A 17,624-nucleotide genomic window follows, 5' to 3' on the forward strand; every position below is an offset into this window, starting at 1 on the left:
TACGACATCTAAATATAGATATTCCTCCTCCTTTCTATAGATTTAATATATAGTGATTGTTCTTTCTTACACTTTTCCAGTTTTGAAAAATATTTTCCTAAATGGAGTTACAAAGAAAACAGATGAAATCAGTAGCATAATTGTTGAGTTGTGATCTCGCCACCTACCCTCTTCCGTGTTCCCACTTTGTGATCTCATGCAGGCTAAAGAAGAGCAGTGCTCTTCAGCATCAGTAAAAAACAATGTTCCAAACCCACTGGTGTCCAGGATTAACAGTTTGCATATTTCTCCCCTTCTACTTCTCATGACTCATTTAGAGTTAGTAGGACCGTTGGATAGTACTCTATATCTTACATTATTGTGTAATGGTTAACTGATATTTCAGAATGGTTTTGCTTAGTTCCAAGATGACCTTATTCACTAACAGACTCATAAATTAGCTTAATATGCGGACTATCAAATGACTGCTTGAAGTAGAGTAATAGCGATCATTTTATCTTTTAAATTTATCTTTATTTACTTAATGTTACTTGTATGGATATACCAGATATTTAAGAAACTAATTTATGTTCAAAATAATGTTGTTAAAAGATTTTTTTATCCTGTATTGTTTAATTGATATCTGAATAATCATCCTATTGTGTCTAAGGCAGTGTCATAACTTAGAAGACAAATGATGAAAAATAGATGTACAAAATATTGATGACTCTGTTTATATGCAGTATCTCTCTAGGCTTAATTTTATTTTATATGTTATCCTAAAAGTCTTCCAAATGGACACTTTTCTTTGAAGTCAAGATACAATGTACAAACCTACTAAACACACTTTGGGATGTTTGCTTAAAGTATATAGACATTGTGCATTTAGCACATATGTGACTCACATTAACTTCAAATGTGAACCTCATGTGCTAATATCAGGTATAGTACATCCACTGTGTTTCTTTTTTTTATTTTATTTTAATGTATGAGACCTAAAGAATTGTAGATAGCTCAGACATTGTATAGAATTACTTCTCTGTTTCATTTTTTTTTTTTTTTGATCAGCAGAAAACTATCAAGAAGGCTAGGTAGAAACTATAGAATATACTCTCGTGGTTTCTACTGTTGTAGATTTTCACTGCTAAAATAGAACACCTAGAAAACATTTTGTGTGTGTGTAAAATGTTTATTATAAATTTATTGTATTTATTAACAAATATTTGTTATAACTGTTTTATTTTTATATTTTTTTCTTCAACTTTTAAGTTCTGGGCGGGGTACATAAACAGGATATGCAGGTTTGTTACATAGGTATATTAATCCGTTTTCATACTGCTATAAAGAACTACCCGAGACTGGGTAATTTATAAAGGAAAGAGGTTTAATTGACTCACAGTTCAGCCTGGCTGGGGGAGTTCAGGAAACTTACAATCATGGTGGAAGGGGAAGGGGAAGCAAGACCCCTACCTCGCAAGGCAGCAGGTAGTGGAAGTGCTGAGCGAAAGGGAAGAGCCCTTATAAAACCATCAGATCTTGTGAGAACTCACTCACTATCACAAGAACAGCGTGGGGGAAACGGCCCCCATGATTCAATTACCTCCACCTGGTCTCTGCCTTGACGTGTGGGGATTATGGGGATTACAGTTAAAGATGAGATTTGGGTGAGGGTCACAAAGCCCAACCATATCAATAAGTAAACTTGTGCCAGGATGGTTTGCTTCACAGGTCAACCCATCACCTAGGTATTAAGCCCAGCATCCGTTAGCTATTCTTCCTGATATTCTCCCTCCTACCATCCCCAAGAGGCCCCAGTGTATGTTGTTCCCTCCATGTGGCCATGTGTTCTCATTGTTCAGCTCCCACTTATAAGTGAGAACATGGGGTGTTTGGTTTTCTGTTCCTGCATTAGTTTGCTGAGAATAACATCTTCCACCTCCATCCATGCCCCTGCAAAGGACATGATCTCATTTCTTTTCATGGCTGCATGGTATTCCATGGTGTATATGTACCACATTTTCTTTATCCAGTCTATCACTGATGGGCATTTGGGTTGATTCCGTGTCTTTGCTATTGTGAATAGTGCTACAGTGAACATACATGTGCACGTATCTTTATAATAGAATGATTTCTGTTCCTTTGGGTATATGCCCAGTAATGGGATTTCTGGGTCAGATGGTATTTCTGCCTCTAGATCCTTGAGGAATTACCACACTGTCTTTCACAATGGTCGAACTAATTTACATTCCCACCAACAGTGTAAAAGTGTCACTTTTTCTCCACAACCTTGCCTGCATCTATTATTTCTGGACTTTTTCATAACTGCCATTCTGACTGATGTGAGATGGTACCTCACTATGGTTTTGATTTGCATTTCTCTAATGATCAGTGATGCTGAGCCTTTTTTCTTATGTTTGTTGGCCACATGAATGTCTTCTTTTGAGAAGTATCTGTTCATATCCTTTGCCCACTTTTTAATGGGGTTTCTTTTTTCTTGTAAATTTGTTTAAGTTCCTTGTAGATTCTGCAAATTAAATTTGTTAGTTTTATTATTGTATTTATTAACGTAAATATTTGTTATAAATGTACTGTTTATTTAAATGTAGTATAAAATAGGACAGCTAGAAATATTATGTCATTTCCAGATAGTTTGTTTCACCACGTCCATCTCAAGAATAAGGCAAACCATGGTTTGTTTTACTACTGACTCTAAAAGCAATCACCTTTAAAATGAAAATTTCAGAGGGTTTACAAATGATTACTATGTAAATTCAATGTGATTATACTGAAGCATACTATAAAGCAGGTGTTTTAGTTGTTGAACCCCTAAATAATTAGCCCTAAATAATAATAGGAAAACTTTTTAACATTTTAATTTTTGTGTGGGTTACTTTCTCTAATATTCTGGGCTGGAGGCTTAGCGGTTGCTTCCATTGCTGCTCCTTGTGTAGTGTTAAATTGATGTTCTGTGGCAGGACATGGGTAATTGGTTAAGACTCCAGTGTTGACAACTTGAGCATTCAGAGGAAGCACAGCAACAGTTATCCTGGCAACTATGAAGCAGTGTGTCTGGCATAGAACAGCATTCAAATTATTCTGCTGTTGAATGACCTTAAGTCAGGAACTGTCTATAGATATTTGAGCTGGGGGCATGGAGAATAAAGAAAGCTAGGGTAAATCACAAGAGGCTAGAGAGAGAATATGACTAAGAAGAGTATATATGTTCTCATTAATTTATTGGCAAAAGCAAAAAGAGTTATTCGTCTATCTTCTTAATCCAGTATAGTTTCAAAGCATTAGGAAGCAGAAAGACACCTTCAAGTGTATCATTGATGTAAAATTACACTATGTCAGGAAACCCCAAAGGAAATACCTTTCCATATTGTCATTAGGAATCCTTATTGCAGTGGTTTCAAAAATTTGTGGATATATGCTACCATGTGACCTGGATTCTGCTACTTCTGCCACTAACCTCAAACTATTATTGGGTCTTTGCATCACTCTCTCAAGCTTCAAGTCAAGACAGAAAGAGTTGAATGCCTGAGTTTCCATCTTTGACATGCAGCAGAAAAAAGGAATCTCCTCCTTTGGCTTTTGTTATAGGAGGTGACATTCAGATACTGGCTGCCCAAAAACAACAAAGGTCCACTATGGCCCTTTCACTCCACAATCTCATACATACACTATTTTTCCTATACGTACACTTAATTTAAATAATTTTTTCTGGCAATGCAAGTCTCTTTCATTTAACCCAAATCCACTCATCCCTCTCCAAGGAAAGACAACTGAAAATTTCATCAACTCCATTTAGCACTTAGTCCTGGATCTCTTGCTTATATCTAGCCACCTTCTAGTTATTTTGCAAGCCCATCTCAATATTCTCTAGTCAGTGGACTAGAGTATAAAGTTACAACTAACCATGCCGTATTCAACAGTAAAAGAGGATAGAAAGAGGAAAGAGAAACAAAATTAGTTAAAATATATTAGTTAAAAGATGTTGATATGTAAGACAGAAGGGAAAAAGATTAGAGACCACTGTGTATTTCTGCAACTAGTCAGGGGGCCAAATAGATATTTATGATTCGTTTTCTCTACCATACATCATCTGTACATTTTTTCTTCAACCAGTCACTAAGCTAATCAAGGCTGTTTATCCAGTGGAGTGACCGAAAGCATACATTCCTGATAGATTGAAAATTGCAAATTTATATATGTTTAATATATAGAATTGTGAAATCTTTAATTTTTCAAATGGATACAGTAGTGTCAGATTTATTTACTGTCTATCCAAATTTCTTTCCCCTTATTATAAAACAATAGCCCAATTTCTTCATCAGTATCAGTTTCCCAGACTATACTGAGACCAGATTTTGTTTGTTCATCCAGGAACCTGAGAGCCTGAAGTAGTCATATGACTGTCAATTTCCAAGTAAACTGTTAATCCTTTGGATAATAAGCCTCCAAACTAGCAAAGCTAGAGTTGTAGGGAAGAGAAGCAAAAGTTTTCAAGTGGTTTCTTACCTATGATTTCAAAAGACATCCATACACCTTGAGTACTTGGTTCCTGGAACCGTATATTCTGGCAGTAGAACAAATAGCATCATTGATGATTACAAGTTCAGAGGCTACACCTCATCCTATAGGATAGTACCCCAACATTTCCCAGGTATTCCCTCCCAGCTGCCATTCTGAATCTTTAATCTATAAAATCGGCTCTTTCTATTAATGAGAACATAATAAGACCAGTGCATTCAATGGCATCATCCTATTGTCTTACCTTTTCCTTTGTGAAGTGAGTTCCTCAGTCAGAAACATTATTATACAGGGTATTGTCGTATGTATAAGGCATTCAGTAATTCTACCCTTGAGGCTACTGGCAGAACCATGTTTGGTAGAAAAAGAGAATTAAAATCCAAAGTAAGTACCTGTTCTTACAGAGATGAATACGTGTCTCCTCAGTGATAGAGAAGGTCCAGTATAATCTTCTCACCACCAGATAACTGTCTGGTGCCAGGGGTAAGATACCTTATTATAGGCCCAGTGTTTCTACTGGTGACATGTTAGGCACTGAGCAGTGGCAATAGCTGGGCCTTCATGAGGAAAAGGAAGTTTGTGTTTCACCCATGCATAATTTTCATCTCTTTCACTTTGGCCATTGAGTACATGAACCTATTGCATAAAACTGTGGCCTAGGAAGGAGGCTGTCCGATATCCTAAGAGGTGGTTATTTTGCCCATTTGATCATTACCAGCATATTGCACAATGCTCTTAACTTTTTGTCATGAATCTTCATGAAATACAGTTAGCCTTTTATTCTGGCACTGTTCTAAGAGTTCATCCACCTAAAACTTCTGCCTTTCTTGTCCTCCAGTAATACTCTTGCTAAGCTCCTTACTATCTGGCTAATCCAGTTAACTTCAGGACAAAATGTGAATCATCTACTTGCATCATCTCTACTTTCCAGTAAAGTGACAGTGAAATACTCAGTTTATGATCAACAGCTTTCATTGCAAAATCAACTGGTATCACATAGTCAGGCACTTAGTCTTCTTTTGCTTCCTACTTCCCCAAAATATCCATAAAAATAGCAGTCCTCTAATTCGAAGCCGTAGACAGCCCTTCCCAGAATTTATATTCATTTTTTTAAAAAGAAGTTCGATTTTGGACATGTTAGTTTGCATATCCAAGACTTTCAAGTGGAGATTTAAAGGCAATTAGATACAAGTCTGTGAAACCCATAGAAACTGTGAAATGAACATATGAACATGGATGTATCAGCGTGGAGGCAACTCTTAAACCCAGGTGAGCACATGAGACTCTCAGACATAGTGTGGAGAAACAGAGGGCAGGCCCTGAGGGAGTCTCTTAGTGTGAGCTGAGATAGAAAATGAGGAACTGGCACAGGTCACCGAGAATGTGATGCCAGTATGGTAAGACAGTGTGCTAAAACACTGTAGAAGAGTAGGTTCTGTGAAGGAAGGAGTGCTTGGCTATATCAAATGTGAACGAGAGTTGAGTGGAGGAGAGCAGAGAAACACCCATGGGGTTTATCATTTGAAGGTCCTGGATGAACTTGGCGGTCAGTGACATGTGAACAGAAGCAGTTTGGAATGGACTGAGGAGCAAATGAGGGGGGCAAGGAGGTGAAAATGGAAGCAAATAGTGTATACAACTTCTAGAAGTTTTACTGTGTAATTTAATTAATATTATAATTTAACATCTAGCAAATATGATCTGTCAGCTTCCAGCCAATATTCTGCAGTCTGGTCCCGTATTTCAAGGAAAACAGTGCTATGATCTGGATAGTTGCCAACCAGCACTAACAGATGAAAGAACAGAGGAAGGCCTTTTCTTTCTGAGTGAGTCTGTGGATTGAAAGCTCAGAATACTGGGCCAGGCGTGGAGGCTCACGCCTGTAATCCCAGCACTTTGGGAAGCCAACGCAGGCAGATCACTTGAGGTCAGGAGTTCAAGGCCAGCCTGGCCAACATGGTGAAACCCCATCTCTACTGAAAAAAAATACAAAAATTAGCTGAGCATGGTGGCATATGCCTGTAATCCCAGCTACCTGGGAGGCCGAAGCACGAGAATCATTTGAACCCAGGAGGCAGAGATAGCAGTGAGCCAAGAACGCGCCACTGCACTCCAGGTTGGGTGACAGAGCAAGACTGTCTCAACAACAACAACAACGAAAACAACAACAACAACAACAAAAACCACACAACAAAAAAAGCTCAGAATACTGCCCTTAGATGAGATTCCTTTTCTGGGGTGGGAAAGCAGGATGCTGGCTGAAGATTAGACTTCATTCTTTAGTATTGCTTACATTATTTCCCTTAACTCCTCTGTGTATCTTGCCAGTTAACAGCAGGGCTGCCCCTTTCTTCTGCCACACTGTTAATAAGATCCAGTTAGCTAAAAGAAGAATACAGCAAAGAGAACTCGCTATTCACTTTTGTCCTTACAAGTAGAAATGAATTAGGATTCTGCAAGGTCTCTTGCCATGAATGTTTTAAGTTGTGCTGTAAAGTCTACAACATCATCCAAAGGTAGGTGGGGGGAAAAAGTCTGAAACAGGAAAGGTAAGAGCTTTCTGACTGGAGCAAACCATGGAAAAAAATCCAGGTAGAGGTAATATGAAAATTAGAAGGGTATGGGAGATAACAGTTCCCTGGAACAAGGAACAGCAGTATAGTTAATCCTTGTTAATTCAAATTAATTGGCTAGAAGACTCTTCTAAATTATACAGAACATTATTTTTTGAATGTGCCAATTATAATATTGCACGATGCTTTAAAGTGAATTTATGAAAACTGTAATGCAGGTGCATAGGAAGAACACTTTCATGAAAAGTGAGATTGATAGTGTTTTCACAGCTTAATACTAAAGTGTTTTTAGATACTAGAGCAGTTTATCATTTTAAGCTAAACATAATCCACCTAATCTCATTACAAGTAAAATATTAGTAGACCTACACAGATGAACTATAATTTTGCTTTACTCAAAATTATCCTAAGTTCAGATTTGGTGGGAATTCTACTAATTACATTTTACTACAGTTTTCTTTGATTAATTTGCCTGTTCGTTCAACATATAGATAGATATTAGCCTCTTCTTTTGTTAGTAAGAAGTTAGTACTAGACGTTGAAGATGGATTTTGAAATTGTTTTAAATCAGAAATTAAGTTGAATTTAATGCAGGGTAACAACATTATTTCTAACTCAAAGGACCTGTTTTTTATAGAACTAAAATAAATTTAGCTCATGGTACAAAATTCCCACCCCAAGTGCTTTCTGTTTTATCAAGCCTCGTACCTCTAAATGATTGACCAGTAAAAAAACTATTAAGGTGAGAATATGAAGTGTCAAGCAAGCATTATCTGCAGATTTGCTGAGCATTGGATGTTTGAAACCAGTTGGGCCTTGTGAAATATTTCTGCAATTTAGAGCAGCTAGTCAGTATCCTTGAGTTACAGTATACGAGGCTGTTCTATTTTATTTTGCCTTAGTTGGTAGCATGCATATCCTATTGAAGAAAGAGGCAAAATATATCAATTATCGCTAAGCATAATAGTAGTTTACTTTTACTAAACTAAGTATTAAGTGATGTCTTTATATAGAGTACTTTAGAATTCATTAAAGTTTATATTATCACATTTTATCATGAATTCTCAAAGGGTAGTTTTTATGATCCCAGTTTTATAGATGCAAAAACTGAAATTAGAAGGATTAAGTGATTGTCCAGATCACTTGCCACAAGCAAGCAAGTGGCAGCTTAGGAACTCAGAACAGGGTAGCTGACCTAGAATCTGTGTTATTTTAATCTGCCATACAGTAATTGGAATCAGTGACAACAATATCAAATAGAAAAGATGGAAAAGTCATGGTGGGGGTGGGGGTAATTTGATGGGGACAAAAGTGCAATAAAAATAAAGAAAAACCAGTAGCTGGGCTGGGCACAGTGGCTTATGCCTGTAATCCCAGCACTTCAGGAGGCTGAGGTAGGTGGATCACCTGAGGTCAGGATTTCAAGACAAGCCTGGCCTGGGTGTGATAGCACGCACCTGTAGTCCCAGCTACTTGAGAGGCTGAGGCAGGAGGATCACCTGAGCCCGGGAGGCAGAGGTTGCAGTGAGCCAAGATCACGCCACTGCACTCCAACCTGGACGACAGAAGGAGACTATCTCAAAATTTTTTTTTAGAAAAAAGGAAAAAAAAAACAAGAAAAATCATAGCTGAAATAACAAACAAGAGCAACCAACAGGAGCTGTGGCATTCTCAATCATGAGGTAGTTGAAAAAGGTAATATTTTAGTTTAAAAAAGAAAATAATTTTAGATATTCTTCATTTGTAGGCATAGAAGTGGGAAATACTCAAATAATAAAGAAAAAATAGATTTATAAATCATCTGCATAGTTTTCCAGCTATGAGTTGAATACATTACTCATTATTTCGAATCTTACTTGTTTTCTGCATATAGTCTAAAACAATGGGGCTCAGCCTTAAGCCTGATTAATAATATTAATACTTTCAGTGGTTAACTGAATATCCCTCTTATTCATGTAGTGATTAGAGGGTGGCATTGTGCTTGAGAGCATGGACTGGAGCCAGGCTTCTTGGTCAATACTGACTTCCTGTTACAAGCTATGTGGCCTTGGTAGGAGTAATCTCTGAGCGCCATCTCTTCAACTATAAAAGAGAATCTTAAGAAACCCATCCTCATAGGAATGTTGTGAGGATTACATGTGTTAATACATTTAACATACTGAAACTTAGTTAAATGTTTAATAAATGTTAACTGTTATTACTGTGATAGTGTAGCAACATGAAATTATACCTTATAAACAGATTCTTTTTGTTGAGAACTGTGGTAAAATCTGATCTTATATTTATACCTTTTTGCCTGTGATCCTTCACAAATTTAATTCATGTTAAGATCATAATTACCCGTTTAACAGTATACTACTTTAGGAAATTTTATAATGTCCCTTTCATTACCTTTATCTGCATTTTTAAAGTTTTTCAATATGTGGAAATGCTAAGTGTGAGTTAGAATCAGAATTCTTCAACAATGGAAATAAAGATAAAAATTATAATCAGAAATAAATATGAAGTGCTTACACTGGAATTTCCTACCAACAGCATGGCAAATTAAATTAAAGACATGAATAAGAAAAAATATTTAATATGTTACCCTACAACCCAGTTTTGATACTGTTTTTATTAAGAATTAGGCCAAGTGCAAGAGACATAAATAGACATTTTTCAAAAGAAGACGTACAAATGACCAACATGTATATGAAAAAATGCTCAACATCACTAGTTATCAGAAAAATGCAAACTAAAACCACAATGGGATATTATTTTACCCCAGTCAGAATGGCTATTATCATCTATGAGGATGCAGAGGAAAGGGAACTCTTACACACTGTTGGTGAGAGTGTAAATTAGAACAACGTCTATGGAAAATAGTCTGGAGATTTCTCAGAAAACTAAAAATAGAGCTACCATTCCATCCAGCAATTTTACTACTAGGTGTCTACCCAAAGAAAAGAAATAAGTATATCAAAAAGATACCCGCACTCATATATTTATTGCAGCACTATTCACAATAGCAAAGATAGGAATCAACCTAAGTATCCATCAATAAATGATTGGATAAAGAAAATGTAATATATACAAAATAGAATACTATTCAGCTATAAAAAAGAATGAAATCATGTCTTCCGCATCAGCATGGATGGAACTATAGGTCATTATCATAAGTGAAACAAGTCAGACACAGAAAGCTAAATATTGCATGTTCTCACTCATAAGTGGGTGATAGAAAAATGTATACATGTGACTGTGTATGCACAAGAAAATAAAAATAAAAAAATTTAATGTATACAAATGGATGTAGAGAGGAGAATTATATACAATGGAGACTTGGAAGGGTGACAGAGTGGGAGGGAGGTAGATGATGAGTAATTACTTAATGGGTACAGTATACCCAATTCAGGTAATGGGTACCCTGAACACCCTGACTTGACCACTACGCAATCTAGACATGTAATAAGATTCTGCTTGTACCCCTCCCTCAAAAAATATTTTAAGACAAATATAAGCATGCTTTCCTAAAAAAAAAAAAAAAAAAAGGGGGGGGGGGAGATAATATTGTGTTTATTTGGAAAAATAGCAAAGATTTAGCTGTTATTGTCTATGTTTCATTTGTACATTTAATTTACATTTAACTTACATATTTACTTCACATGTAATTTAATCACGTATAAATATATTTATATGTTGAAAGTATGATTAGTCATTTTGAAGTATGCTTGTCTTTGAGTGTCAGAGCAAGGGAGTATAAATTTTGGGAGTATTGATAAAGTTTAGAAACTGTTCTTTTTAATTCATTTATTTCTTGAATTCTTTTTTATTAGTGTATCAATAGAATGCTCTAAAATGTTTCATTGTTTTTCTTCCTTCAGTGTATGGGGTTTATCACACAGACTTTTATTAAAAGAAATTAACATTTGGTGATTATAAGGAAATGTTTTCATTTCATTTAACATCTGTACCAGATACGATAGATTTAATTATTTTTATTTAAAAAAAAACTCTTTGTAACTTTTATGATTCTTCTGTGGTACATCTTTTATTGAGCATGTTAGACAATTGATAAGCATTATTCAGTGGCATATGGTCTGAGTCTGACATGCTTTGAAAAGAGTATGGAGTTCTGATAATGAGGATTCTGTGAAAATGAGAAAACCAGCACAACAGATACGCTTTGAGAAAGTACGGGTTTTAGCATCTTGAAACAATATATCACACTCAAAAGGACAGAATCAGGCTGCACAATCTGTTAGCTCATTCTTGTCCAATCTGGTCTCCTCCTTTCTTTTGGAGCCAACGTTGTCATCAACTCACTGAATTATATTCTGACTGGAATGTATTTCAGGCACAGAGTAATGTATCTACTTAAATGGAATCTATCTTTCTACAAAAGCTTTTGAGTATAATAAATATAAAATGTAAAAAAATTCTATTAAGTTAAAGTAAATGGTTCCACAGTTTACATATGTGCCTCCTCCCCCCAACCTTAAGAAAAAGATCACTACCTAGAATAACATAGATCTGTTTTTCTTTTATGTATAATATTGAATAATTTTTTTAATAATCAGGTAGTCAGACATATTTCAAAGGCTGTTTATTGGAAAGATACCAATGCATTACAACAAATATTAGTTGAACAAAAATGAACTATGAAAGTAAAACTTTCTGTATCATGTTTTTTTGTTTCTTTTTTTTGTTTTTTGTTTTTTTTTTAGTTCTATAGCAGCCCTTCTTAACAAGAATTAAGCCTTAATGTAGTAAGGTATCCGTTTGATGTATAAAATAAACTTGTCTCCTCTCCATCTAGAAAGGTACTAGCTGTCACTGGAAAAATTGAGAAGATGGTAACCCAAGTATTTTTTATGGGGGTTAATTCTCGGATGGAACCAGGGCTAAGAAAGTATATTCTTTATTATTCAAAATCACTGGATCTTTCTATTTGAAATATACTCAGTTGTATAAATGAATTGAGTGTTATATTAGGGCTATATTACTTTATATAAAGGATTAAATGTGATAATCTTTGTAAAGTGATAAACACAATGCCTGGCATATTATAAGTGCTCAACAAATTATATCTATTATTATGTTTTAAAGTTTAATTATCCTGAGTTTCTGAATACTTTTGCTTGTCTTATGATGTTTTGATCAAGATGGAACTTATTTTTAAGTACAGTAACAAAGATGTATATAATCCAAAAAATTATATTTTCAAATTTGTATAGGCCGTCCTAGTAGTATTTTGTGCTTAATGATTAACAGCTATAAATTTTGCTTTTTATGATGTTCAAATAATTTGGAATTCATCCAGAGAAACCATGTAATAAATGAAGTTGTGTGTGTGTGTGATTGTCTTCATGAGGGTGTTAAGTCTTTGCCAGTTGGGATAAGCAAGTAGCTCTCTTTACTGCATTGATTTATGTGAAAGTGGGGGCTAGGAGATTGAGAAACAGTTAGCCTTCCCTGGTGCAAAAGGCAGGATATTCATGCCTCACCAGACCTTCTGCCACAGGATTCTTTAGCTTTCCTATGGCAAATGATACATTACTGTTTGGGTGTGATTGGCATTGCCATGGGGCACCATAAATTACACAAGTTATACTTATGTAAGTTTAAAAGTGAAAAAAAAAATTTCTCAAACTAATTATTAGAACAAGGACACCAGTGAATTAGTTTCTTGTAGTGTAAATTGAAGATATTTTATGCTGTGAACTATTGAACAAAAAATGGGTAATAAGTTGTCAAATGAGAATACCTAACATGTAGTTTATGAGACTAGACAAGCACCTTTCCTTATATCATGCATTTGTGTCAGCTTACATATCCTGTGCTAATTTTAAGGTAAAGTGGATTCATATTAATACATTTCTATATTCCTCCATAACAGTTCATAAAGTAAATAATACAAGAATACTAGGTGGCCAAACAGAATGAACTACTTATACATGAACTATTTATACATTACATTCAGTTCAGTGAAAGTTGATAAATAACATTTCTTATGTGTATGTCACTAAAATATCACCTAGTTTGTATAGTACTTTTAAAATACATTAGTAATTACTATAAAGCTAAACTTTATAGTCCTATTTTATGGATTATTATAAGTGTAAAACAGCTTGCTTCCACTTTAAAAAAAACCGAGAAAATTTTTCTGACTAGTGAAAATAAAATGAACAACAAAGCAGTTGGAATGTTTCGTTATATGGATATTTTGGTCATACATTTTTACTAAACTGCAGCAGCAGCGATAGTTTCTCAAGCTGGGGATTTTGTGATCTACTTACTGATTTATGCACAAAAAAGATATTAAGTGTATTGCAAACATACTTATGTACACATATTAGAGGGTGCTAATAGAAGAAAAAAAGGAAATAAGATCTGAAGAAATTGTTACTTTTTTATACTTCTATCTTAGGCATATAAAAATTATACATTTACTATTTCCAAGTTACTTCTTCCCTGTTACTTACTGTTGGATTGTGGTGGTGAAACTTTAGAGATGTATCCTTCTTTTCAGTGCTCGTGTCTTCTCAGATCACTTGGTCTTTACATTATTCTCCTCATGGAGTTTCCCAGAAAGCACTTCCTTATACTGTGCCTTATGTTATCCTCTGCTTCAAGGACAGAGAACTATCTGAAACAAAGAAACTGGGCTTTCTTTTTTTCTTCTTCTTTTTTTGTGAGACAGAATCTAGCTCTGTTGCCTAGGCTGGAATACACTGGCATGATCTAAGCTCGCTGCAACCTCTACATCCCGGTTCAAGCGATTCTCCTGTCTCAGCCTCCTGAGTAGCTAGGGGTACAGGCATGCACCACCATGCCCAGCTAATTTTTGTATTTTTGATAGAGATGAAATTTCTCCATGTTGGCCAGGCTAGTCTCGATCTCCTGACCTCAAACCTCACATGATCCACCCGCCTCGGCCTCCCAAAGTGTTGGGATTATAGGTTGGAGCCACCACACCCAGCCACAACTATTTAGTTCTTTACAAGAAATTTTGTAAGAAAATAAGATTTGCTCTTTCAAATTTGTGTTAGTTTAAGTATTTTCCATATAGAATGGAAAGTGATAGAATATTCAGAGAGCATTTATACAACATGAATTTCAAAAACCATTTAGACATATGACAGCTTAGTGAGCTAAACTGAGGCTGGAAATGTTTAAAAATGTAAAAATTATAATGTATAAAAATTGTGAATATAATACATGGAGCATTTAAAGTAAGATGAGGAATTATTTTACCTATATTGCTGGAATAATTGGTTAATTATTTAGGAAAAATAAACTTAGATTTCTACCATGGTTTCTATACAAAAATAAATTACTTAAATTTAAAGGAGAATTATTTAAATTTAAAAAATAAAACTATAACAGAAGTTGAAGAAATGGGGAAGTATGTATGTATATATTTAGGAAAAGTTTTCTGAGCAACAAAACATAAGAGATCAATTTGCAATTTTAGGTCTATAAAGTTAAAGCATAATTAAAATGAAGTGCAAATAAAAAACTGGGGGCAAAAATATTTATAGCATATGATGGACAAGGGGTTAATACCATTAATATATTAAAAAAGATCACAAGCCAATTAGAAAAAAAAAGACTATCACATCGACTTAAAAAATTAAAAGGTAAATTATAAAAGAAAACAGCCAATAATTATAAAAAGCGTTTAGCTATACTATTGATCAAAGATAAGAAGTAAACAAAAATACACCAGTTATAGAGTTTTGAGAATATAGTAACATTGAGATGCTAATATATTTATAGTTGTGTGCCTCTCTGGAAAACAATTTTTAAATAGGTATATGTATCCTTTTATCATTACTACATTTACATATAGGATTAATAATAGTATTTACTATTATAGTGCTTTAGGGAAGGTTAGATGCATGTATAAGATTACTGTTATTATTTCAAATTTAGAGTTAAAGAAACAGGCCCAGTAAGTTTATGTGACTTGTTCAGGGCTGATAAGTTCTGTAAGAAAGCATAAATTGGAACAATTTATTTCTGTCTGCAAGGATTATGGCTGATTTTTTACGATTTTTTGGTCTGTATTTTCAAAATTTTTGGCATTGAACTTCAAAAACAGTGTTTTTTATAATAAGAGATGAACAGAGACACTGAAATATTCCATCCTTTTTAATGGTTGTTACTCATTAAAGGACATACCATTTATCTACAGATTTTTTCTCGATGCATAAAAATAAGATGAATAACTTTTAAACTTTAGTGTGTTTAGAGTGTATATTCTCACCAAGTAGATATTATTTTCAGTTAATTGAACTTTAATCATAACTGTACATGGGACATATATTTTCATGTCCACATAACATAAAAAACAAAATTAATCAAATATAATCTTAATATGAAAATTTTAAAGTTATACATCTCCATCTTGTAATTCTGTTTTTATTTGCAGATGGAGAACATCATTGCAACAGTAAGAGATTCTAACCTCAAGCTGACACTTGCTTTCGGAATAGGAATGCATCATGCTGGACTACATGAGAGGGACCGAAAAACAGTGGAGGAACTATTTGTAAACTGCAAAGTTCAGGTACTTTTTTTCCTCCAATGAACACATATTTAAATGTAACTTAAAAATTATATTTTACTTAAATATAAGATATTTTATTTTGCTTTTTAGGTTCTTATTGCTACAAGCACATTAGCCTGGGGTGTAAACTTTCCAGCTCATTTAGTGATTATTAAGGGAACAGAATACTATGATGGAAAAACAAGACGTTATGTGGATTTTCCCATTACAGGTAATTTTCTTAAATTCACAGAAATACATGAAGCTCTATTTTACCCTTAGTAAATTTGAATTTGAATAAGTAATAATTTGAATTTCCACAAATTAAACTTTTGAGAATTGGTCACATTTAAACAGATGATAAGCAATTATAGACTTTTTGTTTCCAGTTAAAATATTATACAAAATACTGCTGCTGTATTTACTTTTACTTACACAAAAGTAGGAAAATAATAAGTGGCTTAAAGTACTTATTATCAAGCAACCAAAGTTGGTTTCAAATTTATAAATAGATAGAAGTACTTCTTAGGAGCTAGTAGTGAAGTTTCTTAGTAAGTTATGACTAAGTATTACTTTGCTTAATTTTAAATATATTTCACTAGAAATGATACCTCCATGGGATTTCCAGAACCAAAGTGTTTGTTGCTGTAACTTATGCATGAAGACTCTATTAAGATACTTTAAAACATGATAAAAGCATTTTCAGTGAGTTTTAAAAGGGAAATAAACTCAATGTATATTTCCACTAAATGAATACGTGTAAAAGCTATATCATTTCTAAATCATTAGTTACCTCAGAGAGTTATGTAGGCTAAAAGGAAGAAATTTTATACTGGGGTGCAGGGAGGACAAGGCCTAAATTGGTTCATTATTCACGGGGAAAATAACCAAATGACTGCTGAAAAGATTTTTGTATATATATTTTATTTTTTACTTTTTCTTATTTAATTAAAATATTATCTATTAAACAACATTTTAAAGCATTCCACTAAAGGGAATTTTCATCTTTAAATCTATAAATGTTAAGAAAGACCCTTTCGAGGACTCAGTTTTTCATCATAGTTACGTAACTTGCTTATTTAATTATCAACTTTCTGAGTGAATTACATTAATTTAGGGAACTCAATATAGTAGTAGCCATCAACATAGCAAACATATTATGAAAATAATCTATTTCTTTTGTTATTTGGTTGATTATAGAAGCCTTCCATAATCAGTAAATATACCTTGTGCTATGTGCCACATTGTAGAAATCTCTTTGTTCTCTCTTTTAAAGATGTCCTCCAGATGATGGGGCGTGCTGGGAGGCCGCAGTTTGATGACCAAGGCAAAGCTGTAATTCTAGTTCATGACATAAAGAAAGACTTTTATAAAAAATTTCTTTATGAACCTTTCCCAGTAGAGTCAAGGTAAATCTTAATTAAATTAGTTTAAGTGGATTTATTTCATCACAAGTTAGTGTTTTTCTGGTTATATTTTATTATATAAAAATCAGTAAAACAGGTAGCTTAAAAGAATTTAATATAATGTGAAACAATATAATTATCACTTTATGACAATATTCAATTATAATTTAAATGTTAAAAATAACTTTTTAAAATAAGTAGTATAGTACAGTGTTCAGTCACATTGGCTATGAAGCCAGATGACCTGGGTGAAAATCTGAGCTCTACCATTTACTTGCTTGATCTTGAGCAAGTTAGTTAACTCCTTATTGCCTTATTGTACCTATTGTAAAATGGAGATGGTAGCAAGACCAGCTATCTCATAGAGTATTAATAATGATCAAATGCATAACGCTTAGAACAGTGTCTATCACATAATAAACCTTTAATAAAGTATTAGTTTGGTGAGGGTTTTCATAGTATGGTTATACAGTTAATAAATAAATATCCAAAATAAGGGAGCACGTAATTAATGATTTAGGCTGCTGGCTTATTTGAGAATCATCCTGTACCTCTTTTGGGACCCAGTAACCACTACCCCTTTCACAAAGTGTTCTCTTG

General features: G+C 34.1%; 1 protein-coding gene across 8 annotated transcripts in view; it reads left to right on the forward strand.

Moving 5' to 3' along the window:
- Nucleotides 1–17,624, forward strand: part of ASCC3 (activating signal cointegrator 1 complex subunit 3) — a 372,625-nt gene that overhangs the window by 261,223 nt on the left and 93,778 nt on the right. For all 8 annotated transcript variants that reach the window (XR_012433590.1, XM_005552273.4, XM_074037396.1 and 5 more), the window contains 3 exons: nt 15,502–15,639; nt 15,730–15,850; nt 16,895–17,027. Coding sequence is in view for 7 of the 8 variants with exons in the window: in XM_005552273.4 (XP_005552330.3) it covers nt 15,502–15,639; nt 15,730–15,850; nt 16,895–17,027 (392 nt within the window). In the remaining variant the exon portion in view is untranslated. The remainder of the gene's footprint in view (nt 1–15,501; nt 15,640–15,729; nt 15,851–16,894; nt 17,028–17,624) is intronic.

The sequence above is a fragment of the Macaca fascicularis genome, chromosome 4 (genome assembly GCF_037993035.2).
Source record: "Macaca fascicularis isolate 582-1 chromosome 4, T2T-MFA8v1.1".
NCBI lineage: Eukaryota > Metazoa > Chordata > Mammalia > Primates > Cercopithecidae > Macaca > Macaca fascicularis.